The 22,498-nt window shown below is 57.2% G+C and overlaps 1 protein-coding gene across 6 annotated transcripts in view; it reads left to right on the top strand.

Moving 5' to 3' along the window:
• The first annotated feature begins 10,644 nt into the window (after positions 1-10,644).
• Positions 10,645-22,498, top strand: part of LOC141054860 (uncharacterized) — a 75,342-nt gene continuing 63,488 nt past the window's right edge. For 2 of the 6 annotated variants that reach the window (XM_073551736.1, XM_073551740.1), the window contains exons 1-5: positions 10,645-10,818; positions 16,432-16,472; positions 17,456-17,562; positions 17,667-17,800; positions 17,966-18,096. In XM_073551736.1, the coding sequence (XP_073407837.1) occupies positions 16,449-16,472; positions 17,456-17,562; positions 17,667-17,800; positions 17,966-18,096 (396 nt within the window). In that variant the 5' untranslated portion in view covers positions 10,645-10,818; positions 16,432-16,448. Of the gene's footprint in view, positions 10,819-10,844; positions 11,061-15,118; positions 15,145-15,318; positions 15,337-16,431; positions 16,486-17,455; positions 17,563-17,666; positions 17,801-17,965; positions 18,097-22,498 lie in introns of those variants that run through there. The other 4 variants (XM_073551741.1, XM_073551737.1, XM_073551738.1 and 1 more) reach the window with 4 other exon arrangements.

The raw sequence follows: 22,498 nt of genomic DNA, 5'->3' as shown, positions 1-22,498 counted from the left end.
ACGAATTTCCTGTAATACCCCGCTGTCCCTAGAAACGCCATGACCTGGGTTTTAGTGCGTGGGATGGGCCATTTGGCTATGGCCTCAATCTTGGCTGGTTCTGGACGCTGTTTCCCACTCCCCACCCAATGCCCTAAATACTGAACCTCTGCTTTGCCCACGTGACACTTGTTTGGGTTCAGGGTGATTCCGGCCTGGTGGATCCTGTCCAATACTGTCTCTAGGTGATTTAGATGCTCTTCCCATGTCGCACTGTAGATGGCGATGTCGTTCAGGTAGGCACAAGCATAGTCCTGGAGACCATCCAGAAGCCGGTCAGCCAGCCTTTGGAACGTCGCTGGGGCATTCTTCATCCCGAATGGCATAACTCTAAACTGGAATAAGCCGAACGGGGTGACAAATGCCGACTTGGGAATAGCGTCAAGACTAAGGGGAATCTGCCAGTAGCCTTTGCATAGATCGATGGTGGTCAAATACTTTGCCCCCGCCAGCTGGTCTAACAACTCATTCACACGCGGCATGGGATATGCATCCGTCACTGTTTTCTCATTGAGCTTACGATAGTCTACACAAAACCATGTAGTCCCATCCTTCTTGGGCACTAACACTACGGGGGATGCCCAGGGACTATCTGACTCTTCAATGACCCCTAAACGCAGCATCTCTTGTATCTCTTGTCGCATCCCCTCTCGTACAGACTCAGGGACGCGGAAGGGGTTTTGTCGTAGGGGGGTCTGATCCTGGGTCTCAACCTTGTGTCGTGCAAGGTGAGTGTACCCCGGTCTCTCTGAAAACATCCTCTGTCGCAGCCTCAACAACGCCTCCGCCTGCTGTCTCTCCCGGGGGGTCTAGGTCCTCACCCAAGTGTACCTGGTCCCATGTTTTAAACTGAGTCCTTTCCCCTAAGACATCCGGCAAGGGAAGTCCGGCTAAATCCTCTGCTTCAGGTGCACAGATGGCCACTACCTCTTCAGGGCGCTCCCGGTAGGGCTTCAGCATATTCACGTGGAACATGCGGATAACCCTGGGGTCGTCACAATCGGCGACATTATAGGTTGTGTCGGCTATTTTCCCCACTACCTGGTAGGGCCCCTGCCATGCAGCTTGAAACTTATTCTGCTTAGTGAGCTCTAACACCAGGACCTTCTGTCCTATTTCCAAAGTGCGCTTTCTGGCCCTCCGATCGTACCATATGCGCTGGCGCCGCTGTGTCGCCTGCAGGTTCTCACGTACAACCTGGGTCATCTCCTGCAGGCGGTCCCGGAATTCCAGCACATAGGGTACAATAGGTACCCCTTCAATGAGGCCCTCCCCTTCCCAGTGTTCCAGCACTAAGTCTAGAGGTCCCCTTACCCGTCTCCCGTATACCAGCTCGAACGGGGAGAACCCCGTGGATTCTTGGGGCACCTCCCGATAGGCAAACAGGAGGTGTGGCAAGAATTTCTCCCAGTCCCTGTAGGTCCTGGTAAAAGTCCCAATGAGCTGTTTTAATGTCCCGTTAAAGCGTTCACACAACCCATTGGTTTGCGGGTGGTACGGGGCGCTTCTAATGGACTTTACGCCGCACAGCTTCCACAGTTGGTTGGTCACCTCTGCTGTAAATTGGGTACCCTGGTCCGAGATAATCTCCCGGGGAAATCCAACCCATGAGAAAACCTGGAGCAGGGCGGCTGCCACCGTCTCTGCCAGTATGTTAGGTAACGCAACCGCCTCTGGATACCGTGTAAAACATGCAAAAACAGAAGCCGCGGAGACACCATCACATGTTTCTCAACGCAAGCAATGACTAGCCAGGTCTTTCACCGGGAAGGAACAACCACGGGAAGGGCAGTCTCCAATGAAGGAAACCACCTATGCCAAAACATGGTATCCATCCACAGACAGCTGTTTCGGGGTATTGCCCCTCATCAGTGTGGAGTAGGAAACTGGCTAGTAGGAGCAATGCCTAGTAGAAGACTATGAAAAAGGAGGATGATTGACCTCATGGAGATCAACATCCGACACTGCGGAGACACCATCACGTGTTTCTCAACGCAGTGATTCTAGAGCACTGCCCCCATCCCTTATGGGAAATATGTAAAACATGCAAAAACAGAAGCCGCGGAGACACCATCACATGTTTCTCAACGCAAGCAATGACCAGCCAGGTCTTTCACCGGGAAGGAACAACCACGGGAAGGGCAGTCTCCAATGAAGGAAACCACCTATGCCAAAACATGGTATCCATCCACAGACAGCTGTTTCGGGGTATAGCCTGAATGAAAGACCTGGCCAGTCATTGCTTGCGTTGAGAAACATGTGATGGTGTCTCCGCGGCTTCTGTTTTTGCATGTTTTACCTATTTCCCATAAGGGATGGGGCATTGCTCTAGAATCACTGCGTTGAGAAACACGTGATGGTGTCTCCGCAGTGTCGGATGTTGATCTCCATGAGGTCAATCATCCTCCTTTTTCATAGTCTTCTACTAGGCATTGCTCCTACTAGCCAGTTTCCTACTCCACACTGATGAGGGGCAATACCCCGAAACAGCTGTCTGTGGATGGATACCATGTTTTGGCATAGGTGGTTTCCTTCATTGGAGACTGCCCTTCCCGTGGTTGTTCCTTCCCGGTGAAAGACCTGGCTAGTCATTGCTTGCATTGAGAAACATGTGATGGTGTCTCCGCGGCTTCTGTTTTTGCATGTTTTACATATTTCCCATAAGGGATGGGGGCAGTGCTCTAGAATCACTGCATTGAGAAACACGTGATGGTGTCTCTGCAGTGTCAGATGTTGATCTCCATGAGGTCAATCATCCTCCTTTTTCATAGTCTGGATACCGTGTGGCATAATCTACCACTGTCAATATATACCTTTTCCCGGACGGACTGGGTTTGGCTAACGGCCCTATCAGATCGACCGCTACTCGGCTAAATGGTTCCTCCACAATGGGGAGGGGGCGTAATTTGGCCTTGCATCGATCCCCCCTCTTGCCAATGCGCTGATAACTGTCACAGGTCTGGCAGTACTGACGAACATCATAGGTTACCCCCGGCCAAAAGAAGTTTTGTGTCAGATGATGCCTGGTGCGACTGACGCCGAAGTGCCCGGCCAAGGGTATATCATGAGAGATTCGCAGTAACTCCTGCCTATACTTCTTGGGAACTACCAGCTGTCGTTTTATAATGGGGCTCGTCCCTGTGTGGTGCTGCTCTGTGATCCGGTAGAGGAGTCCCTGCTTCCATGCAAACTGTTCCCCTTCCAGTACTCCTCTCCCCTCCCGTGCCTTCCCACGATATCCCTCTAATGAAGGATCCTCAAGTAACTCCCTCTTAAATTCATCTGGGGTGGCCCAAGAAATGTGTCTGGCTATGGGAATACGTGTAGGGCTGGGATGTCTTACCTGAGCCTCCTCTGAGTGTGATTCCGCCTCCGCAGCTCGAGCTTGTCTCCGGGTGGTCACAGGATAGGTCTCAGCCAGAGGGGCCACCGAGAATGCAGACAACATGGGCCCCAAGTCATTTCCCAGCAAGACGTCTGCAGGCAAATCTTCCATCAAGCCGACCTCAACAAGGCCATCCCCGACTCCCCAGTTCAGTTGAATCCTGGCAGTGGGCAGTCGATGTATAGCTCCCCCTGCTACACGGACTGCCACTGCCGGTCCGTCTTCTCTTGGTCCCGGACGAGATGAGGCTTCACAAGGGTCAAAGTTGCCCCAGAATCTCTTAGTCCCTGCATACGTTTCCCATTAACCCACACGACCTGTTGATGCTGTTGTCGATTATCTGCCCGGGATGCCTGCACGGGGTCTACTTCATGCAGCTCTTCCTCCATCTCTTCCACCCCTTGGTTAGTCGTAGCCCCCAATGCCGGGTCAGCTTCGCCTTGGTAGCAGTATACAGCAGCCCGGCTGAAGGTAGCTGTTCCCGCCTTTGGCCACTGGGTATGCTGAGTCCGGTTGGGACATTGTCTTTGCAGGTGGCCCAGCTGATGACAGGTGTGGCATCGCGCCCCAGGGGGACTGTGGTAGGCCGAGTTTCTAGCTGGTCCCCCTACAATTTTTGGTGGTTTGGGGCCCTCCAGGTCCATGGGTGGGCCCCTAGTGACCACCTTTGATCCGGACAACTGCGGCCTCCTGGCATCATGATGTTCATCGGCCAGACGAGCGGCTTCCTCAAGAGTCGTTGGCCGCCTGTCCCGAAGCCATTCCTGTGTCTCGGGGTTTAGTCCATTAAAGAATTGTTCTAACAGGAAGAGCTGGAGGATGTCCTCCTTAGTGGTTGCTTGGCTCCCTTGTACCCACTGTAGCAGTGACCGCCGTAATTTACAGGCCCATTCAGCGTGGGTATCGGTTACGCGTTTTATAAGTCCGCGGAACTTTTGGCGATATGCCTCTGGTGTCAGCGCATACTGGGCCAAGATCACTTCTTTGATCCGCTCATAGTCCATACAGTCCTCATCAGGTACCATGCGATAGGTGTCCGCTGCCCGGCCTGTCAGCTTGCTGGCCAGAATATGAACCCGTTCCTCCGGCTTCACTTGATGAAGGGCACACTGCCGCTCAAAGTCCTGCAGAAAGCCATCAATGTCTTCCTCTGCCTCCCCAACTGTCGGAAGGCATTATACTGGATCTTTTTGTGGCTTACTGTTGAAGGTACCTGGTCGAAGGCCAGAGATCCCCCTGCTCGCTGACTCTCCTCTCTCCGCTCTGCCCTCTCCATCTTGGCCAGCTCCACTTTGGTCCGCTCTGCCATCTCCATCTTGGCTAGCTCTATCCTGGTCCGCTCGGCCATCTTTTCCTTCAGATCAGTAAGCACATCAGCCATCACCTTTCGTATGATCTCTACTGCAGGGTTTGTGCCATAGAATGCCAGTCTGTTCTTTACCTCCCTCTGGAATTCGGTCTCCTCCACATTCACATCGGGGGGCGCTGCACTGTCGTGTTCCATGATGGCTGCTATCAAATCCGCTTTTGTTTTGTTGCTGGCGATCAACCCTCGGGCTTCCACCAGATCTTTTAATGTTGTCCTCTTTAACTTCTGGTAGTTATTTTCCATTCATTCCTTTCCTCCTGTAGAAGGGGTATCAAATCCCGCTGTCTGCCACCAGTGTAACGGGGCCTACCCAAGCTGGGGTACCTCTTTCAGTACCACCCTGTGTTTTCGGAGGTCCGCTCTGCGTTGGCTGGAGTCTGAATGAATGACGCTAGCTGGAATTCCTTGGTTACATGGGCGCATATAAAAGATCACTGCTTCTCCATGTATTTCCAGTCTGACAACACTTTACTCACAGGACACAGAATATATCACACAGATACAGAGGGCCGGCCAATAGAAAAGCGGCAGGCCAGACATGCATTACAAAAGTCGCAGGTGGCTAGAGCCTGCCGATGTTTACTGTGGAAATTACAAAGGTGGGGGGAGGGCGGACAAAAGGAGAATATCGTGTCCCCTCTGCCCAGGGGCGCAGCCTGTGGGCTGATGCATTAGGGACATGCATCTCACATAGAACCTATTATACATACATATAACTGCACAACATATTCTGGGTGCTGAGTGGTTCTGTAGCACGTAACACTGAATAGACTAACAAAATCAAGGTTAAACATTAGCAGAAAAACTTAGCTTTAGATGACTGGAACAGAGCTGAAAACCAAGAGCTGACAAGCCAGAAGGAATCATCAGCAACTGAATAGGGCGTCAGCTGTCTTAAATCCAATCTGAGACTCCTGAGGTCCAATCGTCATCCTCATTCTCAGGTGGCAGATCTCCACCGATCAAATCAGCCTCACTACCTCCTGTTACCACCAGAGGGAGTCTGGAAGGAGAACTCACAACTGGTGAACTAGAGAATGAACTCACAACACCTACCTGTGCGGACGCACCTTCACCGTGATGACCGACCACAACCCCCTGAACTGGCTGCACACCATGTCTGGTACCAACGGAAGGTTGCTGCGTTGGAGCCTTGCCCTCCAACAGTATGACTTTACCGTTAAACACAAAAAGGGCAGCGAGCATGGCGATGCCGACGGGTTGTCCCTCTGGAGCGAGCCTGCCGAGGAGCGCATAGAGGAGTACCGAGAGGTCCTGCCTCCGTAGATCAGTCCAAAAGGGGAAGGTGTCATGAATATGCATGCATACACAGCTCTATTACATTTTCATGGCATGTGACTTCCATGCTGCAGCTACGATCCCCCTTTACAGCTTTCCCCCCCTATTTGTGCAAGCTGCAGTTCTCTTTTCTCTACCTTCCTCCTTCCCCTCCCTCGGGAATGCGTGTGTGATCCCAGTTCCCTCCCTTTCCCCTGCTACACAACTGTAACGTGAGAGTAGTTTTATGACGCCCAAACTGGTTGAAATCAGTCCCAAGCACATGGGTCGTTCTTTGTCTAAGACTGGGTTATTAAAGATCAAATATAATGTCACCAATTATTCATAATGGTGTGAAACTCACATTTTCGGCATCTACATCAGTGGAACCACCACCCAGTGTGTTTTGTAAGCTCCAGCACCAGCAGAATCCTTGAAATGGATTTCCGCCTAATGAGGTCATGCATCCACTTCATGTTTGGACTTAACAGAAAACTAATTTCAGAACAAGAATGATGATAGTCCCGCCGTCGCTCTACGAGCTTTTCCGCCAGAGATATGGAATTAATAAGGTTTTGGTAACTTCTGAAAAGGGGAGTACATTCCATAGCTCTGCCCACTCAAGTGAGGTCATGAACAGAGGGTATAAAATTATGAGGCCGATTTAGGAGGGTGTCTTTTGCCAGGGGAACGAGCCACAAGAGGCTGTGCAATTGGACCTGATGAATTGGGATGGATTCCCTCACCCCGCCAACCATCTCCACATGGCTTGCCAGTAATGGAAACATGTAAGTTCTTCTTTTAATCCATCTTTATTTTGCAATCGTTTGTATATACTGTAGATTGTCTCATTTGTAACATCTTTTTATATTTTTGTAAACACTGCCTATTTCTTTTTGGAGTAAAAGTTATAATATTCACTAGCTTTGTTTTCCTTGCTCTAATAACTTATTGCCACGACCTTCGAACAAAGTCAACGCTACTGATTGGGTCGGTTCCTGACCCGATATTAATCATAACATCAGGAGCTGGTGGCAGCAAAGTGTTTTGAGCTTTGGGGAGACTCTGGCAGTGAAGTTTCTATGGGTATTTCCCGCCTGAAACTGGGGATATACTTACCGCCCTCACTGCATCGTGTCCAATAGCCAGTACACAGCAAGGCAGCTTTTGTGGTGACCACTTATCCTAGGTGTAGTTCCCTGACTGACGTGGGGTAAGAGGGGTGCCAGAGAGCTGCAAGTTCCAAACCGGAACTGGAAAGTGGGATATAATAAATCCCCTGACTAACTGGGAGCAACTACACCCCACCAGTTGTTCATGACAGTAGTACTCCATCCTTCTCGTGTCTATGTAGTCAGCTTGCTTCTGTTACAGTATTTGTGTAGGCAGAAAGCTTGGCTCTGCTCCCATACCTATGCAGCAAGCTCTGTTCTATTTATATAGCTATGTCATCACAGACTTGGCCCTATCCTGGATCTCGTCATACATAGCAGACCGGACATTCAGCGTCTCCCACTCGCACACCACCTCCTCACTGCGCCCCCTGTCGAAGTCCCGCGAGGTTCAGTCCTAGGACCCCTGCTCTTCTCCATTTACACCTTTGGCCTGGGACAGCTCATAGAATCTCATGGCTTTCAGTATCATCTCTATGCTGATGACACACAGATCTACATCTCTGGACCAGATATCACCTCCCTACTAACCAGAATCCCTCAATGTCTGTCCACTATTTCATCCTTCTTCTCCGCTAGATTTCTGAAACTCAACATGGACAAAACAGAATTTATCATCTTTCCCCCATCTCACGTGACCCCCCCAACGAACCTATCAATTACAGTAAATGGCTGCTCACTCTCCCCAGTCCCACAAGCTCGCTGCCTCGGGGTAATCCTTGACACTGATCTCTCCTTCAAACCACATATCCAAACCCTTTCCACTTCCTGCCGACTTCAACTCGAAAATATTTCACGAATCCGTTCATTCCTCAACCAAGAATCTGCAAAAATCCTAGTCCATGCCCTCATCTCCCGCCTTGACTACTGCAACCTCCTGCTCTGTGGCCTCCCCTCGAACACTCTCGCACCCCTCCAATCTATTCTAAACTCTGCTGCCCGACTAATCCACCTGTCCCCCCGCTATTCCCCAGCTTCTCCCCTCTGTCAATCCCTTCACTGGCTCCCCATTGCCCAGAGACTCCAGTACAAAACCCTAACCATGACATACAAAGCCATCCACAACCTGTCTCCTCCATACATCTGTGACCTCGTCTCCCGGTACTTTCCCGCACGCAACCTCCGATCCTCACAAGATCTCCTTCTCTACTCCCCTCTTATCTCCTCTTCCCACAATCACATACAAGATTTCTCTCGCGCATCACCCCTACTCTGGAACTCTACCACAACATATCAGACTCTCACCTACCATCGAAACCTTCAAAAAGAGCCTGAAGACCCACCTCTTCCGACAAGCCTATAACCTGCAGTGACCACCGATCGACCAAACCGCTGCACGACCAGCTCTACCCTCACCTACCGTATCCTCACCCATCCCTTGTAGACTGTGAGCCCTCGCGGGCAGGGTCCTCTCTCATCCCTGTAGACTGTGAGCCCTCGCGGGCAGGGTCCTCTCTCATCCCTTGTAGACTGTGAGCCCTCGCGGGCAGGGTCCTCTCTCATCCCTGTAGACTGTGAGCCCTCGCGGGCTGGGTCCTCTCTCATCCCTGTAGACTGTGAGTCCTCGCGGGCAGGGTCCTCTCTCATCCCTGTAGACTGTGAGCCCTCGCGGGCAGGGTCCTCTCTCATCCCTTGTAGACTGTGAGCCCTCGCGGGCAGGGTCCTCTCTCATCCCTGTAGACTGTGAGCCCTCGCGGGCAGGGTCCTCTCTCATCCCTTGTAGACTGTGAGCCCTCGCGGGCAGGGTCCTCTCTCATCCCTTGTAGACTGTGAGCCCTCGCGGGCAGGGTCCTCTCTCATCCCTGTAGACTGTGAGCCCTCGCGGGCAGGGTCCTCTCTCATCCCTGTAGACTGTGAGCCCTCGCGGGCAGGGTCCTCTCTCATCCCTGTAGACTGTGAGCCCTCGCGGGCAGGGTCCTCTCTCCTCCCTGTAGACTGTGAGCCCTCGCGGGCAGGGTCCTCTCTCATCCCTGTAGACTGTGAGCCCTCGCGGGCAGGGTCCTCTCTCATCCCTGTAGACTGTGAGCCCTCGCGGGCAGGGTTCTCTCTCCTCCCTGTAGACTGTGAGCCCTCGCGGGCAGGGTCCTCTCTCCTCCCTGTAGACTGTGATCCCTCGCGGGCAGGGTCCTCTCTCATCCCTGTAGATTGTGAGCCCTCGCGGGCAGGGTCCTCTCTCATCCCTGTAGATTGTGAGCCCTCGCGGGCAGGGTCCTCTCTCATCCCTGTAGACTGTGAGCCCTCGCGGGCAGGGTCCTCTCTCCTCCCTGTAGACTGTGAGCCCTCGCGGGCAGGGTCCTCTCTCATCCCTGTAGACTGTGAGCCCTCGCGGGCAGGGTCCTCTCTCATCCCTGTAGACTGTGAGCCCTCGCGGGCAGGGTCCTCTCTCCTCCCTGTAGACTGTGAGCCCTCGCGGGCAGGGTCCTCTCTCCTCCCTGTAGACTGTGAGCCCTCGCGGGCAGGGTCCTCTCTCCTCCCTGTAGACTGTGAGCCCTCGCGGGCAGGGTCCTCTCTCCTCCCTGTAGACTGTGAGCCCTCGCGGGCAGGGTCCTCTCTCCTCCCCTGTAGACTGTGAGCCCTCGCGGGCAGGGTCCTCTCTCCTCCCTGTAGACTGTGAGCCCTCGCGGGCAGGGTCCTCTCTCCTCCCTGTAGACTGTGAGCCCTCGCGGGCAGGGTCCTCTCTCATCCCTGTAGACTGTGAGCCCTCGCGGGCAGGGTCCTCTCTCATCCCTGTCGACTGTGAGCCCTCGCGGGCAGGGTCCTCTCTCATCCCTGTAGACTGTGAGCCCTCGCGGGCAGGGTCCTCTCTCATCCCTGTAGACTGTGAGCCCTCGCGGGCAGGGTCCTCTCTCCTCCTGTACTTGTCTGTCCCTCGTCTTACACACGATTATTGTACTTGTCTATGTTTCCCCTTTTCACATGTAAAGCGCCATGGAATAAATGGCGCGGTAATAATAATGTCCCGGCTTGTCTGTAAAGCCTGTTCTCTGTGCTGCTTCAATGCAGCGGCCAGACATCAGTTGGGTAAAGGTTGGCGACTGCAGCTCTGGGGCCTCGGCCTTGTGATCGCCCCCAGCGGCCCCTGGTCTACACTGCGACTCGGCACAGACATTTCTCGGTCCTGCATTCTGCACACGCGCCAGCAGGGGGCGCGGTGTGACCACTGGACACAGTCAACCCTGGCACTGACGTCATATGTTTGCGACCAAACGAAGTGACAGAGCAGCGTTTGTGTGCACGGTACTGATCTGGGTGGAGCTATTGTCTGTCCATCAAACATCTAATATCCAATCAAAGACGAGAAGTTAGAATTATCCTGTTCTATTGGCTGATAAGCGAGGTAAACACTGACACTGCAGGCAGGGGCGGAGCAATCCCGATACTTCACCTATTGTATCTGTGAGTGGGTGGGTGTATAAGGGCATCCACCAATCAGTGCACGGGACGCTGTGATAGACAAAGCTCTCTGCCAATCAGCGAGCAGTTCGTCTCAGCTACGCAGAAAAGTGATTGTTCTGACGAGGGAGGAAGAGAGAACCAGAGAGACGGCAGAAGAGAGCGAGAGACGGCAGCAGAGAGTGAGAGACGGCAGGAGAGAGCGAGAGACGGCGGGAGAGAGCGAGAGACGGCAGGAGAGAGCGAGAGACGGCGAGAGAGAGCGAGAGACGGCGGGAGAGAGCGAGAGACGGCGGGAGAGAGCGAGAGACGGCGGGAGAGAGCGAGAGACGGCGGCAGAGAGCGAGAAACGGCGGGAGAGAGAGCGAGAGACGGCGGGAGAGAGCGAGAGACGGCGAGAGAGAGCGAGAGACGGCAGCAGAGAGTGAGAGACGGCAGGAGAGAGCGAGAGACGGCGGGAGAGAGCGAGAGACGGCAGAAGAGAGCGAGAGACGGCGGGAGAGAGAGCGAGAGACGGCAGGAGAGAGCGAGAGACGGCGGGAGAGAGAGCGAGAGACGGCAGAAGAGAGCGAGAGACGGCGGGAGAGAGCGAGAGACGGCGGGAGAGAGCGAGAGACGGCGGGAGAGAGCGAGAGACGGCGGGAGAGAGCGAGAGACGGCGGGAGAGAGCGAGAGACGGCAGGAGAGAGCGAGAGACGGCAGGAGAGAGCGAGAGACGGCGAGAGAGAGCGAGAGACGGCGGGAGAGAGCGAGAGACGGCGAGAGAGAGCGAGAGACGGCGGGAGAGAGCGAGAGACGGCGGGAGAGAGCGAGAGACGGCGGCAGAGAGCGAGAGACGGCGGCAGAGAGCGAGAAACGGCGGGAGAGAGAGCGAGAGACGAAGGGAGAGAGCGAGAGACGGCGGGAGAGAGTGAGAGACGGCAGGAGAGAGTGAGAGACAGCGAGAGACGGCGGGAGAGAGCGAGAGACGGCGAGAGACGGCGGGAGAGAGAGCGAGAGACGGCGGGAGAGAGAGCGAGAGACGGCGGGAGAGAGCGAGAGACGGCGGGAGAGAGCGAGAGACGGCGGGAGAGAGCGAGAGACGGCGGGAGAGAGCGAGAGACGGCGAGAGAGAGCGAGAGACGGCGGGAGAGAGCGAGAGACGGCGGGAGAGAGCGAGAGACGGCGGGAGAGAGCGAGAGACGGCGAGAGAGAGCGAGAGACGGCGAGAGAGAGCGAGAGACGGCGAGAGAGAGCGAGAGACGGCGGCAGAGAGCGCGAGAGACGGCGGGAGAGAGGGAGAGACGGCGGGAGAGAGGGAGAGACGGCGGGAGAGAGCGCTAGACGGCGGCAGAGAGCGAGAGACGGCGGCAGAGAGCGAGAGACGGCAGGAGAGAGCGAGAGACGGCGAGAGAGAGCGAGAGACGGCGAGAGAGAGCGAGAGACGGCGAGAGAGAGCGAGAGACGGCGGCAGAGAGCGAGAGACGGCGGGAGAGAGCGAGAGACGGCGGGAGAGAGAGCGAGAGACGGCGGGAGAGAGAGCGAGAGACGCGGGAGAGAGAGCGAGAGACGGCGGCAGAGAGCGAGAGACGGCGAGAGAGAGCGAGAGACGGCGAGAGAGAGCGAGAGACGGCGGGAGAGAGAGCGAGAGACGGCGGCAGAGAGCGAGAGACGGCGAGAGAGAGCGAGAGACGGCGGCAGAGAGCGAGAGACGGCGGGAGAGAGAGCGAGAGACGGCGGGAGAGAGAGCGAGAGACGGCGGGAGAGAGAGCGAGAGACGGCGGCAGAGAGCGAGAGACGGCGGCAGAGAGCGAGAGACGGCGGGAGAGAGCGAGAGACGGCGGGAGAGAGCGAGAGACGGCGGCAGAGAGCGAGAGACGGCGAGAGAGACGGCGAGAGAGAGCGAGAGACGGCGGGAGAGAGCGAGAGACGGCGGGAGAGAGCGAGAGACGGCGGGAGAGAGAGCGAGAGACGGCGGGAGAGAGAGCGAGAGACGGCGGGAGAGAGAGCGAGAGACGGCGGGAGAGAGGGAGAGACGGCGGGAGAGAGAGCGAGAGACGGCGGGAGAGAGCGCTAGACGGCGGGAGAGAGAGCGAGAGACGGCGGGAGAGAGAGCGAGAGACGGCGGGAGAGAGAGCGAGAGACGGCGGGAGAGAGGGAGAGACGGCGGGAGAGAGGGAGAGACGGCGGGAGAGAGCGCTAGACGGCGGGAGAGAGCGCTAGACGGCGGGAGAGAGCGAGAGACGGCAGGAGAGAGCGAGAGACGGCGAGAGAGAGCGAGAGACGGCGAGAGAGAGTGAGAGACGGCGGGAGAGAGTGAGAGACGGCGGGAGAGAGCGAGAGACGGCGGGAGAGAGCGAGAGACGGCGGCAGAGAGCGAGAAACGGCGGGAGAGAGAGCGAGAGACGGCGGGAGAGAGCGAGAGACGGCGGGAGAGAGTGAGAGACGGCAGGAGAGAGTGAGAGACAGCGAGAGACGGCGGGAGAGAGCGAGAGACGGCGAGAGAGAGCGAGAGACGGCGGGAGAGAGCGAGAGACGGCGGGAGAGAGCGAGAGGCGGCAGAGAGCGAGAGGCGGCGGGAGAGAGAGCGAGAGACGGCGGGAGAGAGAGCGAGAGACGGCGGGAGAGAGAGCGAGAGACGGCGGGAGAAAGCGAGAGACGGCGGGAGAGAGAGCGAGAGACGGCGGGAGAGAGAGCGAGAGACGGCGGGAGAGAGAGCGAGAGACGGCGGGAGAGAGAGCGAGAGACGGCGGGAGAGAGAGCGAGAGACGGCGGGAGAGAGAGCGAGAGACGGCGGGAGAGAGCGAGAGACGGCGGGAGAGAGCGAGAGACGGCGGGAGAGAGAGCGAGAGACGGCGGGAGAGAGCGAGAGACGGCGGGAGAGACGGCGAGAGAGAGCGAGAGACGGCGGGAGAGAGCGAGAGACGGCGGGAGAGAGCGAGAGACGGCGGGAGAGAGCGAGAGACGGCGGGAGAGAGCGAGAGACGGCGGGAGAGAGAGCGAGAGACGGCGGGAGAGAGAGCGAGAGACGGCGGGAGAGAGGGAGAGACGGCGGGAGAGAGAGCGAGAGACGGCGGGAGAGAGCGCTAGACGGCGGGAGAGAGAGCGAGAGACGGCGGGAGAGAGAGCGAGAGACGGCGGGAGAGAGAGCGAGAGACGGCGGGAGAGAGGGAGAGACGGCGGGAGAGAGGGAGAGACGGCGGGAGAGAGCGCTAGACGGCGGGAGAGAGCGCTAGACGGCGGCAGAGAGCGCTAGACGGCGGCAGAGAGCGAGAGACGGCAGGAGAGAGCGAGAGACGGCAGGAGAGAGCGAGAGACGGCGAGAGAGAGCGAGAGACGGCGAGAGAGAGCGAGAGACGGCGGGAGAGAGCGAGAGACGGCGGGAGAGAGCGAGAGACGGCGGGAGAGAGCGAGAGACGGCGGCAGAGAGCGAGAAACGGCGGGAGAGAGAGCGAGAGACGGCGAGAGACGGCGGGAGAGAGTGAGAGACGGCAGGAGAGAGTGAGAGACAGCGAGAGACGGCGGGAGAGAGCGAGAGACGGCGAGAGAGAGCGAGAGACGGCGGGAGAGAGCGAGAGACGGCGGGAGAGAGCGAGAGGCGGCAGAGAGCGAGAGACGGCGGGAGAGAGAGCGAGAGACGGCGGGAGAGAGAGCGAGAGACGGCGGGAGAGAGCGAGAGACGGCGAGAGAGAGCGAGAGACGGCGGGAGAGAGCGAGAGACGGCGGGAGAGAGCGAGAGACGGCGGCAGAGAGCGAGAGACGGCGGGAGAGAGAGCGAGAGACGGCGGGAGAGAGCGAGAGACGGCGGGAGAGAGCGAGAGGCGGCAGAGAGCGAGAGGCGGCGGGAGAGAGAGCGAGAGACGGCGGGAGAGAGAGCGAGAGACGGCGGGAGAGAGAGCGAGAGACGGCGGGAGAGAGCGAGAGACGGCGGGAGAGAGAGCGAGAGACGGCGGGAGAGAGAGCGAGAGACGGCGGGAGAGAGAGCGAGAGACGGCGGGAGAGAGCGAGAGACGGCGGGAGAGAGCGAGAGACGGCGGGAGAGAGCGAGAGACGGCGGGAGAGAGCGAGAGACGGCGGGAGAGAGCGAGAGACGGCGGGAGAGACGGCGAGAGAGAGCGAGAGACGGCGGGAGAGAGCGAGAGACGGCGGGAGAGAGCGAGAGACGGCGGGAGAGAGCGAGAGACGGCGGGAGAGAGAGCGAGAGACGGCGGGAGAGAGAGCGAGAGACGGCGGGAGAGAGAGCGAGAGACGGCGGGAGAGAGGGAGAGACGGCGGGAGAGAGAGCGAGAGACGGCGGGAGAGAGCGCTAGACGGCGGGAGAGAGAGCGAGAGACGGCGGGAGAGAGAGCGAGAGACGGCGGGAGAGAGAGCGAGAGACGGCGGGAGAGAGGGAGAGACGGCGGGAGAGAGGGAGAGACGGCGGGAGAGAGCGCTAGACGGCGGGAGAGAGCGCTAGACGGCGGCAGAGAGCGCTAGACGGCGGCAGAGAGCGCTAGACGGCAGGAGAGAGCGAGAGACGGCAGGAGAGAGCGAGAGACGGCGAGAGAGAGCGAGAGACGGCGAGAGAGAGCGAGAGACGGCGGGAGAGAGCGAGAGACGGCGGGAGAGAGCGAGAGACGGCGGGAGAGAGCGAGAGACGGCGGCAGAGAGCGAGAAACGGCGGGAGAGAGAGCGAGAGACGGCGAGAGACGGCGGGAGAGAGTGAGAGACGGCAGGAGAGAGTGAGAGACAGCGAGAGACGGCGGGAGAGAGCGAGAGACGGCGAGAGAGAGCGAGAGACGGCGGGAGAGAGCGAGAGACGGCGGGAGAGAGCGAGAGGCGGCAGAGAGCGAGAGACGGCGGGAGAGAGAGCGAGAGACGGCGGGAGAGAGAGCGAGAGACGGCGGGAGAGAGCGAGAGACGGCGAGAGAGAGCGAGAGACGGCGGGAGAGAGCGAGAGACGGCGGGAGAGAGCGAGAGACGGCGGCAGAGAGCGAGAGACGGCGGGAGAGAGAGCGAGAGACGGCGGGAGAGAGAGCGAGAGACGGCGGGAGAGAGAGCGAGAGACGGCGGCAGAGAGCGAGAGACGGCGGGAGAGAGCGAGAGACGGCGAGAGAGAGCGAGAGACGGCGGCAGAGAGCGAGAGACGGCGGGAGAGAGCGAGAGACGGCGGGAGAGAGCGAGAGACGGCGGCAGAGAGCGAGAGACGGCGGCAGAGAGCGAGAGACGGCGGGAGAGAGAGCGAGAGACGGCGGGAGAGAGAGCGAGAGACGGCGGGAGAGAGAGCGAGAGACGGCGGGAGAGAGAGCGAGAGACGGCGGGAGAGAGAGCGAGAGACGGCGGGAGAGAGAGCGAGAGACGGCGGGAGAGAGAGCGAGAGACGGCGGGAGAGAGCGCTAGACGGCGGGAGAGAACGAGTGACGGCAGGAGAGAGGGAGAGACGGCGGGAGAGAGGGAGAGACGGCGGGAGAGAGCGAGCGACGGCAGGGAGAGAGCGTGAGACGGCAGGGAGAGAGCGAGAGACGGCAAAAGAGAGTGAGACGGTGGGAGAGAGCGAGAGAGACGGTAGGAGGGAGAGAGAGACAACGGGAGAGAGGGAGAGACGGCGGGAGAGAGTGTGAGAGACGGCAGGAGGGAGAGAGAGACGACAGGAGAGAGTGAGAGAGATGGCAGAAGAGAGACCACTAGAGAGTGTGGAACAGGAGATAATGTTGGTAGATGTGATCGGTGTAGAGACAGTCATATAAGAGCAATCTCAAAGAGGAGAGACCTCCCTGCATGTGTGAGCGACCGCCATGTCCTGTACTGAGACCTGTAATTGTTTTATTTTTTCCTAGAGACCGCTCTTCTGGAGATGGAGGCGCCTGCAGGACCTGGGGTGAGAGTGCGGGGTCAGTTGGGTGTGGTTCACTCGCTTTGGTAGGCATAAGGCAGCGTTCACACAGGCAATGTGGTGTTTGCTCTGAACACATGCAGCTTTTATTGCTTCCCACAAGTTGCCCAACAGCAGAACAAACTTCCGAATCTGTGCGGTGAGAACTAAACAGAATAGACCCTGGCAGCTCACACACGGCCGTCCCTCCCCAGATAACCCGCGGCCGTCCCTCCCCAGATAACCCGCGGCCGTCCCTCCCCAGGTAACCCGCGGCCGTCCCTCCCCAGGTAACCCGCGGCCGTCCCTCCCCAGGTAACCCGCGGCCGTCCCTCCCCAGGTAACCCGCGGCCGTCCCTCCCCAGATAACCCGCGGCCGTCACTCCCCAGATAACCCGCGGCCGTCACTTCACAATCAACCTACTTCCTTCTTATCAAACACTGCAGAATTGGGATTTAACCCTGTTCCTCCCAGCTATGGTACAGGGGTCAGAGGTCATCACAGCTGGAAGTGCTATGTCCCCCAAAATTAGACAGAAATTTCACATGACCCTGGTGTATAGGGCGTCCTGTAATCCAGAACATGACTTTCTTCCCTGCGGATGACCACGGTTTATGGGGCGTCCTGTAATCCAGAACATGACTTTCTTCCCTGCGGATGACCACGGTTTATGGGGCGTCCTGTAATCCAGAACATGACTTTCTTTCCTGCGGATGACCACGGTTTATGGGCCGTCCTGTAATCCAGAACATGACTTTCTTCCCTGCGGATGACCATGGTTTATGGGGCGTCCTGTAATCCAGAACGTGACTTTCTTCCCTGCGGATGACCCCGGTTTATGAGGCTTCCTGTAATCCAGAACATGTGAGCCTGTCCTGCGGTGACCCCAGTGTATATCCCATGTATATTTTTCCGTGTTGACCGTGGGGCATGCTTGGGGGGGGTCCGCTCTGCGGGGGTAGGGCAGTGACGCGGTTTCTTCCTGCAGACGGTCGGTGAGCTCCTCCTGGCGCTGTATGAGATGGGCTTCGATGAGTCGCAGGTGCGGGCCGCTCTCCGGGCCGGATGTTACCAGGTGCAGGATGCAGCGGACTGGTGAGTGGCGGGCGCGGGGAGTGGGGTAATAGTGAATGTCCGGTCTTATGATGGAGATTTTTCCGCCCCCTGTGGGGTCATTACCAGGGTGTCTTCTATTACAGGATTCTGCATGGGGGTCTGCCCCGAGGGACGCTCCTCACCCAGGGAGTCATAGAGCCAGGAGCCATGGCTGTGTCCGCCTTCAATCCCCCCCTGCAATTGGGAAGAGAGTTGTCCCAGGAATCGTCCTCCTCAGGTTAGACCCCAGGACGACCGCCCCCAGGAGCAGAGACCCCCAGGATCCCCTGCATTGCTTGGTGATCCGGTCGGTGGGGTTGGCCGTTGGGAGGTTGAGAGCTGACCCCTCTCCCACCGCTCATCTCTGTGATCCCTGCTGACATGAGTGCTTCATCTCCTTCAGGATCCCCATCATCCCCGGAGCTGCACCCGCTGCCCAGTTCTCGGCACCCGGAGCAGCGGAGGGAGTATGAGGAGCGGCACAGCGCCATCCTGGCACGAGAGGTCATGGAGGAGAAACGTACCAAGAAGAAGGTGAGAGACTTGCCATAAAGAGCCTCATGAATAACTTAACCTGTCCCTGAAGACCCCCGTTGGGCCAAAATGTGTTTGCTCCTCTGTCTCCCCTGCTGATGCAGAGTGCGCGCTCCACTCCTCCACACCCCCTAGTGTTATAGAGTGTACTCTACTCCGCGCCCCCTAGTGGCGTAGAGTGTACTCTACTCCGCGCCCCCTAGTGGCGTAGAGTGTACTCTACTCCGCGCCCCCTAGTGGCGTAGAGTGTACTCTACTCCGCGCCCCCTAGTGGCGTAGAGTGTACTCTACTCCGCGCCCCCTAGTGGCGTAGAGTGTACTCTACTCCGCGCCCCCTAGTGGCGTAGAGTGTACTCTACTCCGCGCCCCCTAGTGGCGTAGAGTGTACTCTACTCCGCGCCCCCTAGTGGCGTAGAGTGTACTCTACTCCGCGCCCCCTAGTGGCGTAGAGTGTACTCTACTCCGCGCCCCCTAGTGGCGTAGAGTGTACTCTACTCCGTACTCTACTCCGCGCCCCCTAGTGGCGTAGAGTGTACACTACTCCGCGACCCCGAGTGGCGTAGAGTGTACACTACTCCGCGACCCCTAGTGGCGTAGAGTGTACACTACTCCGCGACCCCTAGTGGCGTAGAGTGTACACTACTCCGCGACCCCTAGTGGCGTAGAGTGTACACTACTCCGCGACCCCTAGTGGCGTAGAGTGTACACTACTCCGCGACCCCTAGTGGCGTAGAGTGTACACTACTCCGCGCCCCCTAGTGGCGTAGAGTGTACTCTACTCCGCGCCCCCTAGTGGCGTAGAGTGTACTCTACTCCGCGCCCCCTAGTGGCGTAGAGTGTACTCTACTCCGCGCCCCCTAGTGGCGTAGAGTGTACTCTACTCCGCGCCCCCTAGTGGCGTAGAGTGTACTCTACTCCGCGCCCCCTAGTGGCGTAGAGTGTACTCTACTCCGTACTCTACTCCGCGCCCCCTAGTGGCGTAGAGTGTACACTACTCCGCGACCCCGAGTGGCGTAGAGTGTACACTACTCCGCGACCCCTAGTGGCGTAGAGTGTACACTACTCCGCGACCCCTAGTGGCGTAGAGTGTACACTACTCCGCGACCCCTAGTGGCGTAGAGTGTACACTACTCCGCGACCCCTAGTGGCGTAGAGTGTACACTACTCCGCGACCCCTAGTGGCGTAGAGTGTACACTACTCCGCGACCCCTAGTGGCGTAGAGTGTACACTACTCCGCGACCCCTAGTGGCGTAGAGTGTACACTACTCCGCGACCCCTAGTGGCGTAGAGTGTACACTACTCCGCGACCCCTAGTGGCGTAGAGTGTACACTACTCCGCGACCCCTAGTGGCGTAGAGTGTACACTACTCCGCGACCCCTAGTGGCGTAGCGTGTACACTACTCCGCGACCCCTAGTGGCGTAGAGTGTACACTACTCCGCGACCCCTAGTGGCGTAGCGTGTACACTACTCCGCGACCCCTAGTGGCGTAGCGTGTACTCTACTCCGCGACCCCTAGTGGCGTAGCGTGTACTCTACTCCGCGACCCCTAGTGGCGTAGCGTGTACTCTACTCCGCGACCCCTAGTGGCGTAGCGTGTACTCTACTCCGCGACCCCTAGTGGCGTAGCGTGTACTCTACTCCGCGCCCCCTAGTGGCGTAGCGTGTACTCTACTCCGCGCCCCCTAGTGGCGTAGAGTGTACTCTACTCCGCGACCCCTAGTGGCGTAGAGTGTACACTACTCCGCGACCCCTAGTGGCGTAGAGTGTACACTACTCCGCGACCCCTAGTGGCGTAGAGTGTACACTACTCCGCGACCCCTAGTGGCGTAGAGTGTACACTACTCCGCGACCCCTAGTGGCGTAGAGTGTACACTACTCCGCGACCCCTAGTGGCGTAGAGTGTACACTACTCCGCGACCCCTAGTGGCGTAGAGTGTACACTACTCCGCGACCCCTAGTGGCGTAGAGTGTACACTACTCCGCGACCCCTAGTGGCGTAGCGTGTACTCTACTCCGCGACCCCTAGTGGCGTAGCGTGTACACTACTCCGCGACCCCTAGTGGCGTAGCGTGTACACTACTCCGCGACCCCTAGTGGCGTAGAGTGTACTCTACTCCGCGACCCCTAGTGGCGTAGAGTGTACTCTACTCCGCGACCCCTAGTGGCGTAGAGTGTACACTACTCCGCGACCCCTAGTGGCGTAGAGTGTACACTACTCCGCGACCCCTAGTGGCGTAGAGTGTACACTACTCCGCGACCCCTAGTGGCGTAGAGTGTACACTACTCCGCGACCCCTAGTGGCGTAGAGTGTACACTACTCCGCGACCCCTAGTGGCGTAGAGTGTACACTACTCCGCGACCCCTAGTGGCGTAGAGTGTACACTACTCCGCGACCCCTAGTGGCGTAGAGTGTACACTACTCCGCGACCCCTAGTGGCGTAGAGTGTACACTACTCCGCGACCCCTAGTGGCGTAGAGTGTACACTACTCCGCGACCCCTAGTGGCGTAGAGTGTACACTACTCCGCGACCCCTAGTGGCGTAGAGTGTACACTACTCCGCGACCCCTAGTGGCGTAGAGTGTACACTACTCCGCGACCCCTAGTGGCGTAGAGTGTACACTACTCCGCGACCCCTAGTGGCGTAGAGTGTACACTACTCCGCGACCCCTAGTGGCGTAGAGTGTACACTACTCCGCGACCCCTAGTGGCGTAGAGTGTACACTACTCCGCGACCCCTAGTGGCGTAGAGTGTACACTACTCCGCGACCCCTAGTGGCGTAGAGTGTACACTACTCCGCGACCCCTAGTGGCGTAGAGTGTACACTACTCCGCGACCCCTAGTGGCGTAGAGTGTACACTACTCCGCGACCCCTAGTGGCGTAGAGTGTACACTACTCCGCGACCCCTAGTGGCGTAGAGTGTACACTACTCCGCGACCCCTAGTGGCGTAGAGTGTACACTACTCCGCGACCCCTAGTGGCGTAGAGTGTACACTACTCCGCGACCCCTAGTGGCGTAGAGTGTACACTACTCCGCGACCCCTAGTGGCGTAGAGCGTACTTTATTCTGTGCCCCCTAGTGGCGTAGAGTGTACACTACTCCGCGCACCCCTAGTGGCGTAGAGTGTACACTACTCCGCGCACCCCTAGTGGCGTAGAGTGTACACTACTCCGCGCACCCCTAGTGGTGTAGAGTGTACTTTATTCTGTGCCCCCTAGTGGTGTAGAGTGCGCACCACTCCTTTGTGCCCCCTGGTGTTGTATACAGGGTGGGCCATTTATATGGATACACCTAAATATAATGGGAATGGTTGGTGATATCAACTTCCTGTTTGTGGCACATTAGTATATGGGAGGGGGGAAACTTTTCAAGATGGGTGGTGACCATGGTGGCCATGTTGAAGTCAGTCATTTTGGATCCAAGTTTATTTTTTGAATGGGAAGAGGGTCATGTGACACATCAGATTTATTGAGAATTTCACAAGATAAACCATGGTGTGCTCGGTTGTAATGTAACTTTATTCTTTCATGAGTTATTTACAAGTTTATGACCACTTATAAAATGTGTTCAGAGTGCTGCCCATTGTGTTGGATTGTCAGTGCAGCCCTCTTCTCCCACTCCTGACACACTGATGGCAACACCGCAGAAGGAATGCCAGCCTAAGGGGGGTCAGACTCCTTGTAGGACCGCTCGGACCTGACACCCATGATGTGGTGGTGCATCATCTTGCTGGAGAAGCTCAGGGAACTCACCACCGTCAGTGCCTAAAGGGGGCGACACATCATCATGGAGTAATGTCAGATATCCAGTGGCATTGAGGTTCCCATTGATGAAGAATGGCCCCACTATCTTTGTACCCCATATACCACACCATCAATTATGGGGGTCAGGTCCGAGCATTCCTACAGGAACTCTATCCTGGACAGTGGATTGGTCCTTTTGGAAGTGCATTGAGCAGCAAGGTGGTGTGCTGGTAAAAGGGAAAAAAAATAAAAAGTCTTTTTAAATCTTCTGCCTGAGCGAGTGTGACCGAGCTGCAGGGTGGATTGATTTAAATCACGCCGATTTAAATCACGATTTAAATCAAAAGATTTTTTTCTATTTAAATCGGATCGATTTAAATCATGATTTTAATCATGATTTAAATCACTGATTTAAATCAAAAGGTTTTTTTTTAATATAAATCACGATTAAAATGAGAAGTGAGAGCAGTGTGCATGTGCGCCCATAGTTACACGGACGAAACTAGGGGCAACGATCTAACGCCAGGGTGAGGGGGGGACCCCAAAGTAAGTAAAAATCTTTTTTGTTTTACTATATGGCAATAGGTAGGTGTTTAAAAGCAGCATGTCTTAATTGTATAAACTATTAATAGCCTCCACATTTTGTTCATACTGC

This window comes from Dendrobates tinctorius, unplaced genomic scaffold, assembly GCF_039654945.1.
Source record: "Dendrobates tinctorius isolate UK_male_01 unplaced genomic scaffold, ASM3965494v1 ptg000179l, whole genome shotgun sequence".
Taxonomy (NCBI): Eukaryota; Metazoa; Chordata; class Amphibia; order Anura; family Dendrobatidae; genus Dendrobates; species Dendrobates tinctorius.
Note: the sequence above shows the minus strand (reverse complement) of the source record. Positions and strands in the feature narration are given on the sequence as shown.